The sequence below is a fragment of the Eschrichtius robustus genome, chromosome X (assembly GCF_028021215.1).
Source record: "Eschrichtius robustus isolate mEscRob2 chromosome X, mEscRob2.pri, whole genome shotgun sequence".
Classification (NCBI taxonomy): domain Eukaryota; kingdom Metazoa; phylum Chordata; class Mammalia; order Artiodactyla; family Eschrichtiidae; genus Eschrichtius; species Eschrichtius robustus.
In genome coordinates this window covers 17,060,489-17,083,836 of record NC_090845.1, presented here as the reverse complement: position 1 = coordinate 17,083,836, position 23,348 = coordinate 17,060,489, and the positions used below count along the sequence as shown (strand labels likewise).

General features: G+C 46.4%; 1 protein-coding gene across 4 annotated transcripts in view; it reads left to right on the top strand.

Annotated features, from left to right (window-relative positions):
* SH3KBP1 (SH3 domain containing kinase binding protein 1) overlaps positions 1 to 23,348 on the top strand; it is a 336,298-nt gene that overhangs the window by 289,767 nt on the left and 23,183 nt on the right. For all 4 annotated transcript variants that reach the window (XM_068533267.1, XM_068533269.1, XM_068533268.1 and 1 more), the window contains one exon: positions 10,658 to 10,743. In XM_068533267.1, coding sequence (XP_068389368.1) covers positions 10,658 to 10,743 — 86 coding nt within the window. The remainder of the gene's footprint in view (positions 1 to 10,657; positions 10,744 to 23,348) is intronic.

Genomic DNA, 23,348 nt, shown 5'->3' with positions numbered 1-23,348 from the left:
CCAGGGGAGGGAGGGGATGGATTGCCCACTTGGCTGTCATAGGCTCAGGAAGATGGCAAGAGCTGAAATGAGGTGAGGCTGATGTTCTCGAAGCCAGTGTCCTCCCAGGTGGATGTCGGGGTGTTCTGTGAGTTGATGACAGTCAGTGATAAGAAAGTTTCAATAGTCAGGGTGGTAGCAGGTCATTAAGTCAAGAGGTTCCAGATGGATGGAGTTGCTTACTGTGGCTCAAGCATCGCAGAGGGCACTGTCCACTGACTTCAGATGTGGAAGCCTGTGTCAGATGAGGAATCTCAGTGAGAAGGTGGGCAGTTGGGTCTTGGACACCAGACTGTGGGCAGGAGGCCTAGTGGCTTCCCAGACCTGTGCCACTTGCAGATGCTCTATTGCTTTAAATCTTAAACACACCAGGTACCTTTCGCATGAAAGGCTGAAGGCTATACGGAGAGAACTGGAACACGGATCCAGGGAGAGGGACAGTGGAATTGCACATTTTTTCCTTGTAATGAAGAGGGAGCCCTGGATACCAGAGAAACACTGGGAGATTAGTGACTGTTGAGCCCTGAGACATTTTAGCTTGAGGCAAAGATTAAGTAAACATTTGTATGCCAAACATCAACTAAGTGCTTAGGGAAGGGCAGATGTCTCTCTGGAGACCAACTTACCCACACGGAAGTTAATTTTTCTTTAGATTTACGAAGGCATCCCAGCTGCTTCAAGCCCCTCAGGATACAAATTAGCAGAAAGTAAACTTCTAGGTCCTGGTGGTTCTGTGAGGTGTGTGGTCCCCATGCCCACCAAAAGAACGCACTAAAAAAGACCTTTGCTCTTATTAGCTCTAAGCTAATCAATCATTTAATTAAAAAAAAAAAAAACAGGGAAAGAAAGATAGCTAGAGTGCACACAGATGTTCCCTAAGCAGGCAGATAGAATGTGTACCTGGGTGGTGAGCCATCATTTTGAGTTTGGATTGCGCAAGTATTCTAAATGTCTTTTCAAAGATTCCTAGGGATGTGGCATGTGGTGTTTGAGTGTTTCCCTTCTTTTCTACAAGTCAGGACCAAGACATGTCTTTGGAGAGTTCAGGAGAGAGATCTCAGCTAGAACTTCCAGAGGTGGGTGTCATTGGCTCACAGATGGTAGTTACAGGCATGGAATGGCTATAATCACTCCAGGAGATTACAGAGAAGAAGAGGAGAGAGTACAGGCAACAGTGGGGAAAACCATTACTTACAGGGTGGAGGAAGGACGAGGAGCTGTGGAGAAGGGTGAGTGGACTGCAAGGCCGTGGGAGCTAGGAGGAGGGAGGGTGGAGCAGCTACCGGCCGGTGGCTCTCACACTTGAGTGTACGTTGGCATCACCTGCGGTCTTGTTAAAACACAGATCGCTGCTCTCCAAGTTTCTGATTCAGGAGGTCTGGGTTCCGGCCTGAGAATTTGCGTTTCTAGCAAGCTCCCGGGGCTGCTGCCGCCGCTGGTTGGCCAAGCCCACTAAGAGAACCTCCACCAAAGTGAGAGCCGGGAAGACTGAAGGGGCTTTGGTCACTAGCTGGCCCTTGGTGATCCCAGTCAAGTGGTTCCTCTACGACAGTTGGGGGCAAGAGACAGACTCAGGGTTGAGGTGAAGAAAGAACAGGCGGGCAACCAAGCACGTGTAGACTTGTCTTGTGAGAAACTCGGCTGTGGGGGAAAGGTGGAAATTGGGTGCTAGATATGGATCCAGTGATAAGAGAGGACTGTGTATGTGTGTGCTCTGCGTGTGTGCGTGCGTGTTTGTGTGTGTGCTGTGTGTGGTGTCATTCATTATTTCAGAAATTCATCAAGTGCCTCCATTTGGCTAGGCCCTCTCCTGGGTGGTAGTTAGCTACGGTAACCAGGCCAGACATGCCTCCTGCCCACCCACTGCTTACTGGGCTTTGGAGCCAGGCCCACCAGTGTGGAAAGCCCACCCCTCTGCTTCCTTACCCTGTAGCTTCAGGCAAGGTGCACGCCTCTCTGTGTCTCAGTTTCCCTCGCCACTCCTAGGGCACCTAGCTCCTCTCCTGGCACTTGTGAGGCCCTCAACCAATCTTTTTTCCTCCCTTGAGAGAGCTCAGTGGGTGACCTTGTTGGGAGAGGAGTTGCCACATGGTGACAAACAGGTCATGCTCAGCAGCCCCAAGGGAGCGAGGAAACACGATGTGCAGACCGCACATGGAGAGGTCTCTAGGGAGTGGAAGCAGAGCCGCGAGAGCGTCAGGGTAGCCAGCACTCAGGGAAGGCTAGGGACTGAGGGACAGTGGGTGGTTTATGGAGCATAGGAATCCCACAGGGGAAAATACCTTGTCACACTGTAGAAATGTCTACCTTATTTGCTGGCCTCATTTCATTTGTACGTATAACTTTCTCTCCATACGTCTTTCCATCCTCACCTAGAATAAATTTCATTCCCTGCAGCAAGATCCAACAACAGTAGTGATGGGTTTAGCCTCAGCTCAGACTGAGCCACATTGATTTTCCTGCCAGTGATGGCCAGAAGCAGGCAAGGAATCAGTAGGGGATATTAACGCCCCGCACGGGCACAGGTACTAATCGGTTCGTGTAACGCTTTTCCCACGGGCTATTTTTTTGAACACTCTTCCTCCAAGTGACACCCCACAAACTTTTCTCAGAGTTGTGCACTGATGGCATCTCCTCCTCCAGGCATCAAAAGACCCTTGCCCCTCTGAGAGGCCCAGCTGTGGGTTTGCAGATGGGAGCTGCGGGTGTCATCGTCCTTTGGCCTTAGGGGCTTGGGGCTTGTGCCCTGGGTGGGCTCTAGATGGAGGCCTGTTTCCACCCACACTTGCAGAGTCTGCACAGAGAACAGAAATTTGGAGGGGAACTGAGTGGGCAGTGTCCCATCACCTTCCAACGTGTCTTCACCAACTATAAATAGCCAAGCCTGTTTGTGCTCATCCAAACAAGGACACAGAGCAAGGGGAGAGCTGCCAGGAAAACCACTCTGGTTCCCGCTTCCTGCGCCCCTGGCCTCGCTCAGGCTGCCCCACATTTAGACGGGAAGTTCGTAGTCAAAAAATGCCTGTGATTCCTGGGACATTTTAGGCCGTGGGGTGGGTGTGGAGGGGCTCCACAGGATCGGCAGAGCCTTTGGATCCACATTTCTGGGAAAGGGGAGCGAGACTCCTCCTGCCCTCCCGCTGATGAGCAAAGGAAACTGGGCTCACTGCTGGTGCAATTTTGTCCTTTCCTGAAGGAAGGATTCAACCTCCCCGGGCAGTAATGGCCCCTCACAGAACGCTTCTGAAGGACTGGCTTCATCTCTGCTCCCTCCACAGATGGGCGGAACCCTCTTATCGTTGCTTATTTGCAAGAGAAAAATCTCTAGAAGCATCAAACATGTGCATTTTGATTATTACCGCCCCAAGTGTGGTGGGCAAAGATGGGGCTGGGCGTCAAGAAGCTTCCATCCAGTTTTAGCTTTGCTACCAATTAGCTGTGTGGCCTTGGGCTCATAACTCCCAGCCTTAGAGCCCAGGACCCTCGTCCGTAATAAAATGGGGGCCTGAGCCGGGTAATCTTTACCCAGTTTTTTTTTTTTAACATCTTTATTGGAGTATAATTGCTTTACAATGGTGTGTTAGTTTCTGCTTTATAACAAAGTGAATCAGCTATACATATACATATATCCCCATATCTCCTCCCTCTTGCGCCTCCCTCCCACCCTCCCTATCCCACCCCTCTAGGTGGTCACAAAGCACCGAGCTGATCTCCCTGTGCTATGCGACTGCTTCCCACTAGCTAGCTATTTTACATTTGGTAGTGTATATATGTCCATGCCACTCTCTCACTTTGTCCCAGCTTACCCTTCCCCCTCCCCGTGTCCTCAAGTCCATTCTCTACGTCTGAGTCTTCATTCCTGTCCTGCCCCTAGGTTCTTCAGAACCATTTTTTTTTAGATTCCATATATATGTGTTAGCATATGGTATCCATCGACAGATGAATGGATAAAGAAGATGTGGCACATATATACAATGGAATATTACTCAGCCATAAAAAGAAACGAAATTGAGTTATTTGTAGTGAGGTGGGTGGACCTAGAGTCTGTCATACAGAGTGACGTAAGTCAGAAAGAGAAAAACAAATACCCAGTTTTAATAGAGCCTAAGTCTGAGACATTGTGAACGGGCAGCCAGGAAAGCAGGGAGGGAGCGTTCATCTCCACTGACCTCACATCCTCAGTGCATGATGGGACCAGGATGAGTGCGGTGAGCAGTAGGACAGGGTGGTTTTACATTAGAAGGGGCTGATAAAACAAGGTTGCGGGGTTGGAGCAAGAGAGAAGAGAGGGGATCTCTAGTCGTTTCTCTAGAAACTTCACATCTGCCATCTGTCATCGTCCCTATGAGTCGATAACTCCCAGGTGGGAGTGAAAGCTGGGGAAAAATGGAGGATTCAAAGGGTGCACCTCAGTGGTTTTCTGAGTACAGGGGATGGGGCTTTTCTATTTCTTTTTCCTTTCCTAGCCTTTTTTTTTTCTTTTTTTTTTTTTTTTTTGCCCCCATAACAATTTTTAGGCACTTAAAACCCAGACATTTACATTATGGTAGTAGATCCTCCTGAGGGCAGGGAGCGGAGACTGCCGAAAAGATTCATCATCTGGACTTGGGATCTTTTGCTTGCTAGGAATCAGTCGACTCTTTTTCCCCTTCACCCCCCAGTCACCTCCAGAAGCGTGTGGGGTCTTTTTGGTGGTTTTTAGTTGCTGCTGTTCATTTATTTATTTACTTGTTTGCTTGCCTCGGCTTCCTGTGCACTTCAGCATCTTTTCCAGGCCACATGTCTTGTCTTAACTGTCGCAACTTGGGCTAAATTGGGGCGTGCCACTTGCTGAGCTCAGGTTCTCAGGGGATGCACATGGCGCATCTTCCACATTTCCAACTGTTCACGTGCCCCATCTCCCGTCTCAGGTCTGAGTGGAAAGAGTAGGCCCCTCTGGGTGGGTCGGGTATGGGATTTTTGTTTATTAATAGTACTTTTTAACTCGGGGAGCAAAGGCAATTCACCCAGCTGGCAGTGAGCTGTGGTGACACAGGCTGCCTGGCATCCTCGGTGACTCACCGTCTCCAGGACCAGGAGGCTGAGTGAAGCAGCTTTGAGAAGCGGTCAAGAGCTTGGGCTCCAGAGGCAGAGTTAGTAGGTTCAAATCCAGACCCCACCATTCAACTAGTTTTATGACCTTTTGGCAGCAAGTGACTTCATCTCACTGAGCCTGAGTTTCCTGATCTATATAATGAAAAGCAGGGCCGCACAGGTGGGCTTCTCCAGGAAGCAAATTTTAGTATGCAAGATCTGTGTAGGGTTCAGTGCCTGTGGGGAGGGAGAAGGAAGCCGCTTTGGGCAGAGGGAGAAAAGTTGTGATGCTGGCTCCCCAAAGCCTCGGCCAAGTCCATGGGGGCTTTGGGGCTAAAATGGCCCCTCCGAGTTGTCTTCTGTTGGGCCGAGATGGCTGAGACTTTTATACCGTGAAGTGTGGGCCGCCCTGGAAAGGCCAAGGAGGCTCTCTGCAGCTGAGGTGGTCCCTGGAGGGGCCAACAGCATTTCCACCGGCGGGGTCGACCAGCCCTTCACAGAAGGGGGCTCTGGGTGGTGCAGCTCCGTGTCTGCCATGCAGAGTAGATACTTCAAGGGGCAGTTGGGGCGATTGAATCATACGTGGAAGGAGCTTATCCTAGCGCCTGGCTTGTGGCAGGCAGTCAGTAAAACGTAGGTGCTGCTGTTACTTCTGTGGGATTGTCGGTTCCACTTATTCCTGCTGGGTGTCCTTGGGCTGGTCAACCTGTTCCCTGCGATTTAGGGTCCCTGGCCAGCGAAGCAAGGAGACTCTTGGTTGCTAGTTGCCTATCCAAGTCACGTGTTTTAAATATCCATAACCAAACCTGCTGAAGAAATACAAGAAAATAACATTATTTTGATTTAACAATCAGAGATGAGTAAGGGCAGCCATGTTCTGATATCTTTGGCTATATGGGGATGTGCCTGCTTTCTTCTATTTTCTCCCTTTATTTAACAGCTGTGGGCATAGAAACCCACCATAAAAAAAACCAAACCCTCGCAGGAGCTAGTAAACTACAAAAGTATGAGCTTTTTCCTCTTTTGTTGAATTTAGTAACATCCTTTTTGCCAAAATGGTACCCATGTGTTGGGCAGACTGGAGGAGAACAGGGACCATCGAGGGCTGCAGCCTCATTGGGTGTCACCTGCTCCAAACGTGTGCTTTGAAGAATTTCAGAAATTCTGCTGTTTTTCGGAACTGAAATTCATTAGCTTTGTTGTAAACGTCTATAAATACAGTGAAAGGCATTTACAAATAGACATTGTAAAATGCTTCCACACCCACAGTCTGAACACTGTCAAAACACCAGCTGCAGCTTCCCTACTTGGAAGGATCAGAACCTTTTTTAAACTACACCTACTGTGTTTTCAAAATAGGCTTGCTTCTGGCCCTGTGTAGAAGATAATTTCAGCCGAAAGCCTGTGTCTGCTTTTGGCATGAGGGATCAGGACTTATTTAGAGAGATGGCGGGACCCCAGTCTCCTTCCTTTCAGAATATGGCTGGCGCTTTAGAATCTGGGGAGGGGTCACTCACAGCTGCTATTTCCTATTTCTTCGGGTGGGGGGATCCCTCATGACCTGGACCTCTCAGTGTAGGATTTGTAACTCCACCCCCCCCCCCCAAACGGTTCGCAGGTGAGTTCCAGGTGTGGTCACAGGGGATCACAGAGGCACCTGTGGTCGGGGAGATCCTTAAAGGAGAGTTTGTAGGTAGGGGCCAGGCAATCTCATCTTTTACCTGGATGATACTGTTGGGGAGAAAGGAGAGCGAACATAAGCTGCCTGAATTGTACAAATCTCTGTTATTAAAAGTGAAGTTTTAAAAAAAAAGAGTGAACTTTAAAAGGAATGAAAAATTTACCTATAGGCTTATCCCAGAGACAACTGCTATTAACATTTTGGGCTGTTTCTTGCCCATCTTTTTCCTGTGTATATTTTGGTTTGTTTTTCATCGGTTTTACATAGGTGCGATCATACTGAATGTCATACAACTTTATGTCTTTAGGGAATAATGCAGTTATTATAAATACATAATGCATTCCCATTTCAGAAAAAAGGCAAATGTTCATTAATTCTACAAGTATTTTTGAGCTCCTGACATGTACCAGGTGCTGGGCTGGTGCTAGAAATCACCCATCAGACTCCCCAGGAATAACCACTATAAATACATGTTCTTCTAGCCTTAAAAAAAAAAAATCCCTCTTCCTAATATATCAGAAGGGCATGTGGGTGCATGTGCAGTGAGGTGTATGTCATTGTCATTTTTAACTTGTATTTGTCGCCTTGACATTGTAACATAAGCATCTGTCCCTGTTGTCATGAACTGTTTATATGTATCATTTTAACGGCTGTATAAAAGTCCATAAAATATCATAGGTTATTCAACTGTTCCCCTATTTATGAAAGACTCCAGTTCTTTTCAATTTTTCTTTATTACAAATAATGCTGTGATAAACATCTTGATCCGCAAAACCCATTTGGGTATTTCAGGCTATCTCTTTAGCGTAGACCCCCAGATGAACGTTTTAAATACTATTGATATACACCCTGTTCTTAAAAATTACTTCTTTTTACCTTGCCCTGTTCCCTAAAGGCTTGGAGGTAACTTTCAAAAATGCATATAAAAGAATAAAATAGTTAAGAGTGACAATAAAGGGGAAATAAGGGCAGAAAAGTAATACAGCCCAAGATCGGATGAGCAACGCAATGGGCATAGAGTTCTCTACGGCCCCCATCGAGAGAGAGAGGCTCACATTGGACTAGAAGCTTCCAGGTATCAAACCAAAGAGGGAACTGGTAGCTCCAAGATCCACAGTTACCAAAATGCACGAATAAGCCACATGTTCAGAAGCAGCCGAGTTGTTCTGAGATACACATGGTTCACTGACGTGCAAAGCTCCTTCCCCCATCCGCACCTCCAACCCCCCACCCCCGCAAATGACATTCTCCCCAGCTGCCCACCAGGGTGTCACCTCCAACCATCCTCACCTTTGGCCAAAAAAAAGGTCAGTGGAATTAACTGGACTTTCTTTGCCTGAGTGACCTCTCTCCCTGGACAGAACATGTGTTTTCGTAAATTTTAATCCTTGGTGTGTTCCCAAAAGGACAGAGCTGTCTGGCTGTGAGTATAACTTGAGTTCAGTCTCTGAGTCGGGAAGATGACAGCCCCAAATCTTTCAGGCTCTGTAGATACCAAGTAATAAGATTAAGAGCCCTCAAGAACTTTTAAAAATGAAAATGCTGGGCTTCCCTGGTGGCACAGTGGTTAAGAATCTGCCTGCCAGTGCAGGGGACACGGGTTCGAGCCCCGGTCCGGGAAGATCCCACATGCCGCGGAGCAACTAAGCCCGTGCGCCACAACTACTGAGCCTGCGCTCTGGAGCCCGCGAGCCGCAACTACTGAGCCCGCGTGCCACAACTACTGAAGCCCACGCGCCTAGAGCCCGTGCTCCACAACAAGAGAAGCAATCGCAATGAGAAGCCCTCGCACCGCAACGAAGAGTAGTCCCCACTCGCCGCAACTAGAGAAAGCCCACGTGCAGCAACGAAGACCCAGTGCAGCCAAAAATTTAAAGAATAAAAAAAAAAAAAAAAGAAAATGCTTTCTTACTAATAATACCACATTTCTAAAACATTTGATTCAGAAGTTTACATTCAAATTAGCAGATGCTCGGGCCCTGCCAATAAAGTGTTTTGAAATAAACATCCTTAATCCTGCCACTCCTGTTGGCTCGGTGTCTGTCCAAGGGAGTGTGCCCCGTGGGGCCTGAGCTTTGGTAGCCGGTGGGGGGGGTGGGGGTGGAGAGGGGGTCTGCTACGGAAACTTGGCCCGGGGGTCCCACAGCCTTGGGAGGTTGAGGTGAGGCAGTCTCCTAAGGCACATACACAGTCTTAGAGCTGTACTTTCTCTTGGTGGAGACTAAGCCATTCGGCCCAGCCCTGGTTCCCTGGAGTTCTCACCTCTGCTTGTCTTCTGGCCGAGGGTGCTTGAGGTTAAGAGTCAGTCTTGTTCACTTGGGAGCTGAGGGAAGCCAACCTCTGTCTACTGGGCCTTCTCCACTGTCACAAGGATACACATGTCTCGCTGAACGCCACCCCCATCACCCCTTCTTGGGTGGGGAACCCAGAAGTCTGCCCCTTACCTCCAGGTTTACAGGTCGCCAGCTTCAGCTTTCCTCTGTCCCCATTGCCTCCAGGACAAACTGAACCCCGAGGGACTCAGCCCAGCACCGTCTGACCTTTGCCAACCTTTCTCCTCTCACTGCTCTGTGAGGATCTCAGACTTTAGCCTGGCCACACTGGGCACTCCCACCTACCCTTGGGTCCTTGCTCTGTCATGCCTCTTACTGATATGTCCTCTGTCCCTTTTCCTCCAAGGCCCAACTGTAATGCCGCCTCCTCTGTGTGCTCCCAGCCCGCCCCGCAGATCTGTGTCTTGACCCAGTTCTTGATTCCCTTAAGACCTGGATGTGCCTGTATCTTACCCAGCCTGTGCCGTGTGGGCTCCGGCTTGTCTGTCTGTCTCTTTCTCCCATTTAGACCACGAGACCCTGCAGAGTAGGTACGACCTGGCTTGGCCCACTCATCACCCCCAGCGTGGTGGGTATTTGACAAGTGCTCCTGGAATAAATCTGTTACTCGTTGTGTGGTTTGGCTGCCTGGTGAGCACAGGGGGGCTATGAGATGGACTATTTCTGTTGCTTTCCCGGGAACAACTACTTGGCTTCTCCCTCTCATTTTATGGACAAGAATCTCTCATCTTAAGGGCAAGGATCTTTTCCTATTTCACTTGCCATCACAGACCTTGGATAATCTTGTTCAGGGCTCATCCGCCTGAAAGGGTCCACAGAGCTGCCCGTTTGGAGGGATTTGGAGGAACCTTCTGCCCACGCATGAGTGGGCTGCTTCTCTCATCGTCTTGGGGGCCTGTCCCCATCATCCCAAAGGGCTGCTCCTAGCCCAGATAGAGAGGGAAGTCTCTCGTGTCCTGATGGGCACAGGGCCACCCACCCAACAGCTGTCTAATTTTACAGGCCCATGCCCCAGCGCCAGCTTTCAGGCTGCCAGATCTCAACTTGACACCTTGTGCCTGTCAACAGCCTGGCTGATGCCTCCGCTCCAGGCCAGAAACCCTTTTTCTCAAGGTTAAAAGTAGCCGACCTTTGACAAGCAACATTGGCTAAATTCCTGGCTCCTTAAAAGGGAAGCTCCTGGTTATCGTTCGCTGGTGCTTATTTGGCCATGGGGCAGGAGCGGGCCCTACGTCGTGCCCTGTGGACCAACAGGAGGGTTTGTGGCTGAAGGTGCATTGCTGAACAGTCGTTATTAAAATAGCCATCTCTGAAAATGTGTGTGGGAGAGGAGGCCTCCAGTCTGTCGGCCGGTTTGCACCAAGGCCCATGTGGCTAGACAGCTTGTCAGCTCCCGCTGGTCACCCCGAGGCGACAGTGTGACCCATCCCCCATGCAGCACACTCCTTAACTTGTGTGCAGCGAGAAAGCTGACAAAATGGCAAGGACACACGCCAATTATTAAATGCCCGGACTTGTGTCTTTAATGTAGGGGTGACGGTCCAAAGATCGACTTGGCGGGCAGTTCGATATCTGGCATCCTGGACAAGGACCTCTCGGACCGCAGCAATGACATCGGTGAGTAAGGAGAGCATTCTCGCTTCTCTTTGCAAAACTTTAAAAGAACCACAGAGCTTGGTTTGCCCCTTCCACCAGCCTGATGAGAACTAACACAGCCATTTAAATGCAAGGCTAACAACCCTCAGTTGGTTTTAGATGTCGCAGTCTTGTAAAGATGGGAAGTGATGGTGATTTCCACGTTAAAACAGAACGCCTGGGATTTTTACTCTCCCCGGCCTTAGGAAAAATTCCTTGCAAGGTCTAACGAAAAGAAATGCTGAACAGACCTTTTGGAGAAGTGGGCATTAGCACTTATATTCATATTTTCCAGCAATTTATGTATTTAGTCTAAAAAGGTGAATGGGTGGACATACAGCATAGCAGAATTCACTGTAGACACAGCACTGAGTGTTTTGACTTTGAGTTAAAAATGAGCTTTGGTGCGGTAATTGCCACTTAGTTCCGAACGTGAGTTTTCCCGAGGTCAAGATACCACCACGTGACAGATGGGAGGGTACCTCGAGTCCGTGGGTAAACAAGGCAGAGGGCTTTGGGGGGATGTGCGTGGGTGGAGTGCGGTCAAGTGCGTGCTGGTTGAGGCCTCTGTTGGTCTGACGGGGTGGCAGCCCTTTTAAGAAATCCAGATTCAGGGACCCCATTTCTTTCAGCTTTACATCTTTTGTTTGTACCTGTCATGGTCAGAAGTTAGCACTCTCTCATATTCTACATGACACAGAGGGATACATTTTGGACTTTGCCTTTCATAAGTTAAATTTTTTTATTTTGAAATAAGTAGAGATTCACATGCAGTTGTAAGAAACAGTGCAGAGAGAACCTCATACCCTTTGCCCGGTTTCTTCCAGCAGTAGCATCTTATGAACTGTAGTGCAAGGTCATAAGCAGGATATTGACGTTGATACACCCCACCAGACTCCTCAGTTGTAGTGGTACTTATGTGTCTTTAGTTCTCTGCAGTTTGGTCACATGTGTAGGTTTGTGTATCCGCCGCCACAGTCAAGATACAGAATATTTCCCTCACTGCTAGGATCCATCATGTTGCCTTTTTATAACCACTAACCACACGTCCCACCCCCCCCCCTCCTCTTCCCTAATCTCTGGCAGCCACTATCAAGGATTGATTTGACATGGAAGGTTCCAGCATGATTTGCATTGGCCGCTCAGTTTAGAAACAAATGTCCGACAGTTGGCAGGCCTTGTAAGAGAACGCTCACTAGGGCGCCCAACATGAGCGTTCTTATCACCTGGGGTTACTTTTTTCTGGGTGCAGTTTTCTTCTGAACCTGCTAATAGAGTTGCATCTTTGCAACTGCTGACCTGCAGTCTCTGGTCTGATCTTATGACAGCTTGGGAGTAGGATATGTCGTGACCGTAAATACCAAAAGTATTTGCCCTGGTTCCAGAAACTGTTTTACATCCTCACTTAGCCTTTGAGAAGCCCAGTCAGGAAGCATGACCAGGAGCTTCTGACAGCTTGGACTGATGCAATAATAATAGAAACACTAGCCTGCTGTAGCTTTGGACTTGGTTAAAGGGCAGAGAAGAGCAGAGCAGCGATTGGCTGTGAATGGGAAGGAATCATCAGAATGAGCCTGATTAAGTTCTGGTTTTACTGCTGTGGTTCAACATTTGGGCCCCATTTTAAGGCAGGCTGGACCGTTGGCGAAGTGACAGTGAGGGTCACACGGGGCCCCGCACAGGAAGGGAGGTGTCACCCACCTCCAGGATGCACAGGGCTGTGCCTTGCTTGTGAAGAGCGTTGGCCTCTGAGCCTTGTTTTCTTTGGGTCTGGAGATGGCTGAGGTGGCTGTCACCAAAATACTAATCCAAGGTTTTGCAGTCTGACAAGCTAGTTTGGAAACGTTGGGGACATTGATGGGGGAGGGTTAGCCTATGGAAGCTGTTCATACTGTGTATGTGTCTGGGCGCCCAGAAAGAGATGCTGAGGTTTGGCTCACTCTCATTTTGCCAAGAAGACATTAATCCCAGAAGACTATAATTCCTGAAGCTAATAATTTAATGTATGTATTATTTGCATTGCCAGAAATGATGACTGGCAGCCTGGTAAGCAACCACTAAGTCCTTGAGTACCTACTGCTCAAGTGCAAGGTTATACTACTCATACACAGGCCCTGCTTTCCAGGGGCTTTGGGTCTGTTGCGGCCCCTAAGACGGCAAATGGAACGTGTAACACTGACGGTCTATCTAAATGCTGACGGAGTGGTAGAAAGTAAGACTGATCAGAGTTGGGGCTGCTCCTTGGTGCCCAGGATGTCAGGGCAGGCTCCATGAAGGGGGACAGACTTACCTGGATCTGGAAGTTGGATTCGCTTCGGTAGAGGCAGAGGCAGAGGCAGAGGCAGAGGCAGAGGCAGAGGCAGAAGCAGGCAGGGAAATCACAGGGGGAGGGCTGATACCTGAGCATAGGTCGGCCTGGCTGCGGCAGAGAGCTTGCGCTGACGTGGAGGGGTGGTGCTGACCCGGAAATGTAAGTCGGGGCTGGATTGAGTTTGAGAGGGATGGATTTGTAATTTTTTCTGCAGGCAGCGGGAGCTGTTGATGGTTGACACTGAAGTGACATGATCGGGTCTAAAAATTCAGATAATAAGTGATGGAGCTTTGTGGGACCAATCAGATGAAGGGAAGGTGGGTGTCAGGGAGTCAGGTTATTTGATAGTTCGCCTGAGAGGTAGTGAGAGGGAGCCAGAGTGGAGCTGCTCAGAAGAGGATGGTGAAACAAGGGGTAGCTGCGCAAGCAGCAATGCGAGGGAATGATCGCTGGTCCTCGGGAACAGATGGGATTTGGGAGTGGGGAGGAGGAGAGAATGATTTGTTAGCTCTGAGGTTTTAGGGTTGGGTGACTGATTGGTGGAGGGGAAATGACTTGGGTAGAAATAAGCATATCCGGAGGAGGAACTGGTTTGGGGGGAAACGTGATGAATTTAAGCATGTTGACATTGAGATTTGGTTGGACATCCCACGTCAGTGCTGGGTGAGGACTTGAAGGTGGAGGCTGAGGCCGGAGAGGCGGGCAGAGCTTGGCGTCTGCAGACCTGGGTTTGAGTGCTGTTGATTCTGCTGCTTCCTGGCTGGGTGACCTTCTGTAACTTACACCAACTCTCTGAGCTTCAGCTTCTTTCTCTATAAAGAGTTCTAACGTCTCTCTAAGCTTCCTCACCTTGTCTTCCAGAATTATGTAAAATCAGTTGATGAGATGCTTATTATTAATGTTGTTGTTTGCTTAAAAGTGATAAAGTCAAGAAGATAAATAAAATCCTTACCATGAGAAAAGAGAAAGAAGGACCTAGAACTCAAGACTAAACCTTGTGCAAAGCCCTCATCTAAGGGAAAAGTGGGCTCTTGCAACATCACAGGGGCCAACGGAGGAGAGGATTTTAAGCAAAGTGTCTTAGGTCCAGATGCAGAAATGTTCTTTGCAGATGGGTCGGTCAAGATTAGGACATTGCCAAGGGGCTGGCTCTCTTCAGGGCTGCTTTTGTATATCTGCTTTTGTAGCATTTGTTCATTGTTTTGAATCAAGAAGGAAATTATTTGTACCAGAATGTTTTGTTAGTGATTCAGACAATTGAAGCTGTCCAAATGCGGGCCACCGCGAATAACAGAATACAGCCTTGAAAGCCATTGGAAATCATCGTTGTTAGCTATAAATAAATCTGTGTTTCCTCTTAATAAAGCTATAATTTTAAATTATTATCATATTAAATTAGAGAACATGGCTTTTTCAGATCTCGTGTGGGCAACTACCAGCATCTGTCAGCCCGAGATAATTTAGAATGAAATCAGTTGGTCCAAAGCTAACTTGTTGATGTCAGTTTGAGATACTGTTTGTATCAAACTATGCGGCCATATTTCAAGTAACATAATAGGAAACATGGATGAGCTCCAACACAGGCCTGCACATGAATAGAAATGAAAATTAAATTGTCTGGTTTTCTCTTGCTGACGGAAGAATCTCTGTTCCGATTGAATGGGAGATTAGAGGCCGCGAAGTCAAGTGCCATAACATTTACTTTTATTATGTAGTATATTGTAGTTCCCATGGCATGGTGGGATTTATTGTTACATTTCAATGCTACGGAGATTTTCTGTTCCTTTCACACTAAAGCACATAGCAACAGGTCTCCAGGTGCGAAGCAGCCTGGGAACTGAGCTGTCTAGTTTCAACTAATTGACTTCAAAAAAAAGTCCTTCTCATTCCTCCTCAGTTGCTTGCCTTCTTTGTTTTGACTCTTGTTTTCCATTCTATTCAAATCTCATCATACCTTTCCCACTTCCATCTCTTTACATGGACACCACCCCTGTTCACTTGAGGAAGCTGATTTCCCCTCTATCTTTTCAACTGACCCCACAGACCCACACTTCACATGCCAGTCAGTTTGGGGCCAAGTATTACCAGCTTTACAGTCTATGGTCTTAGGATGTGGAACTGGTTTGGAAGCTTTGAAGACAAACTTCAACTTGTCCTCGGATCTCTCACCGATGCCTCTGGGCCTGTGGTTCATTCAGACCAGGAAATGTAAAAGCACTTCCGTACCTGTGCCCTGGGAATGCTATTAAGAGCTAATTGATTTTGGGTGGGGTGCTGGAAAGTTTCTAAAGCTGGATTGTGCTGATGGTTGCACGACTCTGTAAATACTAAAAATTAATTAAGTTGTTCTCTTGAAATGGATGAACTTTACGGTATCTAAATTATACTTCAGTAAAGCTATTGAAAAGAAAAGAGCGCTAATTGAAATTTTCTGAGCATTCACTTTGAGGTCTCAATGTCAAAAAAAGGTATACACACCTTTGCCTCACTTTATAAAACAGCTTTGTATATTTATTTAATAGCCACTATGTTGGTATTTCTGAGTTGTCTATAAACCAATCTTTTATAGATAGGATTATGTTTTAGATGTGTTAAGGAAGCTCTCTAAAAGCTTGTAGTGGAATCCTTTTGTAATACAAGTAAGTTCCTTCAAGGTGTTAAACAAGTGTATTGTCTTACACAGTTTTCTTAAATTGGGGCCCACCTGGGCATTGATACGTATCGTCACAGCTATGGTGATAGAATAATCACAAAGCGTTTGGAAGACTTAGGAGTGCTTTCTAGGAATATTTGGGCGTATAACAGGCCTTTATAATCTTTGATTCCTCTTTGAGGTACAATTTGTGACAGTTCCTTCTGAGTAACATAACTGTGGGTATAACGTCCTAGTGTTAGAATCATTCCTCCAGTGCAGTGAAGAGCATACGCTCCCTCTCTTCATCTCCCTCTACTGTTGTCCTGAGGTTATAGTGGTGAAATCATAGCAATGGGAGCGAGCAAGCAAAAGGAAAGAAGGAACTAATAGTCACTGGGTGCCTACTAGACGTTTGGTATATTTTATATATTTCTCATCATCACCAGCCCTGTGAGGGAGGTGTCATGTCTCTCGTTTTACAGGGACTGGACAGGGAATGAAGAAAGTCAGGTAATTTGGGCAAGGTTAACCAACTGGTAAATCACAGAGTTGGATTTGAACTAGTCTAGTTCCCCCTGACCCGTGGAGCCCAAATTTTCCAGTATATGAGGTTGGTCTATATCAGTGGTTCTCAACCATTCTCCCCAGGGGACATTTGACAATGTCTGGAGACATTTTTGATTGTCCCAAATTGGGGGTGGAGGTGGGAGTGGGGATGCTGCTGGCGTCTAGTGGGTGGAGACCAGAAATGCTGTTAAACATTTTACAATACACAGGGCAGCCCCTGCAGCAAAGACTGATCCGGTGCCACTGTCAGTAGCACTGAAGTTGAGGAAGCCCAGTCAGTGCCAAGAATCCAGTGGTGAGTTAGGAACAGCTGGGCTAGGGACAGCGTCCCCTCAACTGAGTGCAGCCTTGTGGTCCTGGGATGGCCCATCTAATTTCCTGAGAATCTCTATAAAACGTAGTGTGAAAATGGTTTCAGAGCTTTTGGAAACTGGTGAGTTTATATACAAAAAAGTAAATATATTTAAGTTATTCACCTAAGCACGGACCAAGGGAGTTGCCACGACCTTTGAGAGAATGCTCATCCTCTTTCTCCTTGCCCTAGAAAAAAATGATATCATTTGCATCTGATTTTCATACAGAAAGGGTGTTATGTTTGGGATTAGATACTCTGCCAAGATTTAATACCCAGTGTTTAAATGGATATTAAATGAAAGGACAACAACAAACATGAAATTTAATCAATGCTAAATTAGAAATCTGTGTGGTAAAGCTTAAGACTGTATATAGTATAAAGCAATTTAATAGTGACCAGTAACACAAAATTTTTGTCAATATGACACCAAACCTCTATAAACAAGTGATTAAATTTTTAACTTATTTGAAATTTCTGCCTTTTACCATAAGAAACCATTTCTTGGGATTTCTTGGACAGATTTCAGGGGAAGAGTTAGATCCTAGGCTTTGGGCTGTTGGTTTTCCTGTCCCCGTTTTTATGTTTTAAATTTCCCCTTTTGGAATTAGACAGCCAGTTACTGGGCCTTGTAACATTTCAGGTCATTGAGCAATTTCTCGGGTTTAATAGGACAACATATACTGTGTCCTGCCTGTCTTAAAGAACACCATGGGTGACATTTGGAGTGTTCCAGAAGGACTGCTGGCTGAGCGTGTGTGTGAACAAGCCGCACCTCTCGGCTCTCTTGGGGTTAGTTGCTCTGACGTGAGAGCTTTCATCTGAGAGCCACAGCTCACTCTTACAGACAGTGTCCCTTTGCCAGTGACCTTCAGACATGGTCTTTGGGATCAGGAAGGTGGCTGGCGTTACCCGTGCAGAGGAGATGAAGATGTGGTCCCTGCTGTGTCACCATCGAATCTGCACATGAGGCTGTGGGGTGTGCATGTGTGGAGCTCTGGCTCCTATCCAGGGACACCAGTCATGACCAAACTTCAGTTTGTATCAGGATGATTTGAGAAGCACTATGCATTTCTCAAGTGTGGTGATAGCAAAAGAGATTGTGCTTAGGGTCAAATGCTTTATACCAAGGAAGTGAAACAGGTTGAGCTTGTGATTGCTGGGTCTTGAACCTAGTCAGTCCCTCTGACCGGTTTTGGTTTCCTCCCCGCCCTTCAGGACTTAGCCTTGGCTCAGAAGAGGTTCTCTGCCTGGGCCTCCCCATCCAGTGCCCCTTCCCCTGGTTCCCGACCTCTCACTTAAGATTCTTAGGGCTCACAGCCTAGGTTTGTGCTGAGTAAACGAGGTCAATCTGGCCAGCAGCATTGGTTTCCAAATCACCTCACAGTCTTAGAGAAGATGGGTTGATGGCAAGCCCTTGTCCTTCTCAGCACTTCCAAGAGTCTGATCTGTCCGGGTTCCACTGACAGATCTTCACAGTTAGAAACATCGGTCCAGACCAAAACTGAGGTGCTCACCTCTGCCTGCTTGGCCCCCAGCAGGGCAATCCTGGCCTTTGGCAGTCTGTCGCATTGATTAGGTTCGTGCTTAGTTTTGATGGGTTCCACAAACTACTTCTACCCCATCACATCCAATAAGCACAAAAGCAGTAAACATTCAAAGTGCCAGAAAGAAAAGTTTCATGACAACTGTAGAAACACAGGTGGAGGTTAAACAGATCCAAGTGGGGCTGACGATCATAAGTGTTGCATAACCTCCTGGGAGTGATGTATCTGGGGGTGTGAATTATTCTAAAACACAGAGAGCGAACAGTGCCATCCTGCCCAAGCCACCCACAGCCATCAGCCTGCCCTGAGCAAGAGCGAGTGACTGGTGAGATTGGGTGGGGGGCATTTGGGTGTGCAGCAAGCATCCTTCAGATGGGTCTTGGCTTGGAGAGGGTCACAGTGCCCGCTAGCTGTGTGGACTTGTGGCCAGCCCCAGAAGCTCACCTGTGTGCAGGGGTGGTGTGCCCTCCCCTGGTATCTTGGTCGCCTCCCTCTCTGTGGTCAGGGCCGTGGCATTCTTCGTTCAGCCCAGCTGCTTAAACACTTCTGCTTTTGCTACACTCTGAGACCATTTTCAGCTTTAAGAATACAAATGCAGAGGGACACCTAGTGGGTTCAAAGTAGTCTATACACAGCAAAGAGACGTATGTAGTAACCTGTGTTACATCCGCAGTGTGCCCCGCTGAGGCCTCTGAGCTGCGAATGAATGTGGAAGCAAGAAGGGAACAGGTGACAGTCAGCTCTCAGGTTGCACGTGGCATTTACTTGGCCTTTGATGCCCCCTCCACCCACTGGCTGTGGATTCAGGGATTGGCAGAGCCCTGTTATGGCTTCTCTTTGACTTGTAAATATCCAGAGGGATACACAACCTGCCAGGAAACCATGCTCAAGTACCCCTTTGTCATACTAACAGCATTGTAGACAAACTGCCCTTTCTGAAGGAGGAAAGTTGAGTTCTCAGACTCCTTCTAGCCATGGACTCTTGCTAGGGCGTGGTCTGGGAACCTCAGCCCACTCTGCTTCCCACTGCCTTTGGTTCATTAAATGAGGAAAGTGATGAGCACTTCTGGAGTGAGGTTGGGGGCCCCATTAGAAGGAAACTGGATCTGGTGGTGACAAGCTAAAGATGAGGTGTCAGTGAACAGGGAGGCCTGATTTCAAGCCAGAGAATCTTTATTTAGCTTCCCGATGACCTGTAGTGGCACTCTCCACCTCCCCAGGCGTGAGTCCTTTCTCCTGAGGTGGTTCACGATCTTTGGAATTTCACAGACTCACTTACCCCCAATCCCCCCCCCCCAAAAAAAAGCCTTTTAATTTGAGGGACTGCTGGTTTTTATTTTACTAATGAAGCACATTTTAAAAAACAAATGCCATTGCCTGCTAGAAAGGATATAATCTCCAATTTAAAAATTGAACACATTTGGCTTACTGGGAGACTAGCAATGTTGACCTTCTTTTTCTTGGCACTTTATGTATGCGTTGGGGATAACTTTGTCATGAATGCATACCAGTTCTTGGGGTGGCTTCGGATTTGAATTCCTAGCTCTGCAGTCCAGGTTGAGTGACTCTGAGCTCCATTTTCCTCTTCTTTATGACAGGGTTAGTTACTAATGCCCACCTACCTCAGAGGATTGTTGTAAAATATAGACATGGTGTGGCGTGGCTGAGACAAAACAGGCGCTTTCTGAGTTGTAGTTGGTACAGCTGCAGTTCGGATAGAGAGAAGAACCAAGTATCAACCTACATTCTTACCGTGACTACTGTTCTTGGAAAATAGGAAAGTTCTTGAACACGTAACATAAATCAGCTGAGATTTTGACAGCTGTATCGGATATCGTTTCATATGATTTGCTCAGTTGGCTTTTTATATTAAAGAGCTGCTCCCCACCCCCCAATTACAAAGGGAAAAGGTGCTCACTTTCAAAAAATGAAAGAACTCAGGAAGTTAGAAAGTGAAAGTCCCCTGGTATCTCAGCCTCTCCCTGAGGTAATCACTGTTAATTTGTTGTACACACCTTTAGAAGTCTTTCTGTGACTGAATGGATGGATGGATGGTTGGATGGATGGATGGATGGATGGATGGATGGATGGATGGATGGATGGATGGTTGGATGGATGGATGGATGGATGGAGGGATGGATGGATGGGTGGTTGGATGGATGGATGGATGGATGGATGGATGGATGGATGGATGGATGGTTGGATGGATGGATGGTTGGATGGATGGATGGTTGGATGGATGGATGGATGGATGGATGGATGGATGGATGGATGGATGGATGGATGGATGGTTGGATGGATGGATGGATGGATGGGTGGTTGGATGGATGGGTGGTTGGATGGATGGATGGATGGATGGATGGATGGATGGATGGATGGATGGATGGTTGGATGGATGGATGGTTGGCTGGATGGATGGATGGATGGATGGATGGATGGATGGATGGATGGATGGATGGATGGTTGGATGGATGGATGGTTGGATGGATGGATGGATGGATGGTTGGATGGATGGATGGATGGATGGATGGATGGATGGTTGGATGTTTTAAAAATGTGATCGTGTTAATACAATACAGTTCTAGTCCACACTTGTTCTTTTGTACTAAATAATGTATGTTTGACATCTTTCCACATAAGTCACGTAGGTCAACCTTATACTTTTAAAGGCTACATGATATTCCATTGCATGACTCTACTGTAACCAATTCACTAGGAGCAATGCTGCAAAGATCACCCTAGGACAGTGATCTGCAAATAGGACGACATGAACCTTGGGGGACCATGGAGACTTCCCAGGCCACGGACAGTGCCTCATCTTCTTATGTGCTCTTTCTTCAGACTCATCTCCTGAGAGCCCTGGTGCCATGCTGCTTTTCCTTTCTCACTCCCCTTTCCCATTCACCCTCTCCCACCTCACACGGCACAGCCAATCTCTTGCCCACTCCAGGGGTATAAAAACCCCTGGTGCAAACTCAGAGACAATTCTGAGATTGGTGTTAGACTTGAGAAACTGAAAGACTCAATTGACTGGACAAAAACTTCTTTTACAAGTCGGTTGGTTTCTAATTCTTTGCTTCTATCAAAATTGAAGGAGGCATCCACTGAGTTGTTCATTGATAGATAGTTAAAAATAGTTCTTGATGATGCTAGACCACTGTCTGATTTTTGGTATGTAACTTGGAAGGACTTCACAGAATTAAGTGACATTGTGATAACAAAATTCTTTCCATTCCTATCTACTTATTTTTGTGTTAACAAAGTTTCTTGGCACTTACATCCATAAAATGAAAAATAGGAATAGAATCGATACCAAACCGTGTCATTCTGGTGATGAGTCATACAAATACAAATAAAGTGATTGTGGGAGAAGCCCAATAAAATTCTACTTTGTTATGCTATTAAATTCCTTATCAAAATGAGTAGTGTGTGTATACATATGTTTTGATCATTTGCATAGTAATAATAATTGTAAGGATAACTCAACCCAGAAAAAAGTAATTTTTACACCTAGAGCCTTATGATTTCAGGAAATGAAAAAGTTATAATTTTCAATTTATATACATGTTCTTATAGCAGAAAAAGATGAAAAAATTAACAACGGACAAAATTAACAAAAGCATAAAACATTACATTAGAATAAAATTCAGCGGTGGAAGTATGATGGAAATATGAATTCAAAGAGGGAAAGGAATGACTCAGAATTTCCAACTGTTAGAGAAAAGCTTATTAATGATTTTTTAAAAGTGCATGGCGGCGGTCATTAAATTGCTGTGGTATTCAAATTTATATTGAATATATTCAAGACAGCAATAGTTATATTTTAAAATATCAATATTTAGAATATAGCAGAAATTATATCCTTTGTGACTAAAACTTGTGTAAAATTTTAGATGTCAACTTAACCTGTGGGGGGGAGTACATAGTTTTTTAAATTTATTTTAGGAGGTACACTGGTAAGCAGTTCGAACACCACTGGCCTCATAAATATGTCATTCTGTACGTACACAAACATTGCTGTGGGTTAACTTCTAGAAGCGGAATATCTGAAGGTGTACACATTTACATTTTGTGATAGATATTGCCAAATGGCATTACAAAAAGGCTGTGCCTATTTACATTCCTGTGAATGATAGCGTAAGTCTGATTTCTAATAAATACATTATTTATTTACTAAATCATTTTCAACAGCAAATTTGGGCCTGTAGTGAGCAATGTTTATGAAAGGATGCTCAGCATCACTAATCATTAGAGAAATGCAAATCAAAACTACAATGAGGTATCACCTCACACCAGTCAGAATGGCCATCATCAAAAAATCTACAACAATAAATGCTGGAGAGGGTGTGGAGAAAAGGGAGCCCTGTTGCACTGTTGGTGGGAATGTAAGTTGATACAGCCACTATGGAGAACAGTAGGGAGGCTCCTCAAGAAACTAAAAATACAACTACCATATGACCCAGCAATCCCACTACTGGGCATATACCCTGAGAAAACCATAATTCAAAAAGTCATGAACCACAGTGTTCATTGCAGCACTATTTACAGTAGCCAGGACATGGAAGCAACCTAAGTGTCCATCATCAGATGAATGGATAAAGAAGATGTGGCACATATATACAATGGAATATTACTCAGCCATAAAAAGAAACAAAATTGAGTTAATTGTAGTGAGGTGGATGGACCTAGAGTCTGTCATACAGAGTGAAGTAAGTCAGAAAGAGAAAAACAAATACAGTACGCTGACACATATATATGGAATCTAAAAAAAAAAAAGGTTCTGAAGAACCTAGGGGCAGGACAGGAATAAGGACGCAGATGTAGAGAATGGACTTGAGGACATGGGGAGGGGGAAGGGTAAGCTGGGGCGAAGTGAGAGAGTGGCATGGACATATATACGCTACCAAATGTAAAATAGCTAGTGGGAAGCAGCCGCATAGCACAGGGAGATCAGCTCGGTGCTTTGTGACCACCTAGAGGGGTGGGATGGGGAGGGTGGGAGGGAGACGCAAGAGGGAGGAGATATGGGGATATATGTGTATGTATAGCTGATTCACTTTGTTATACAGCAGAAATTAACATACCATTGTAAAGCAATTATTCTCCAATAAAGATGTTATAGGGGCTTCCCTGGTGGCGCAGTAGTTGAGAATCTGCCTGCTAATGCAGGGGACA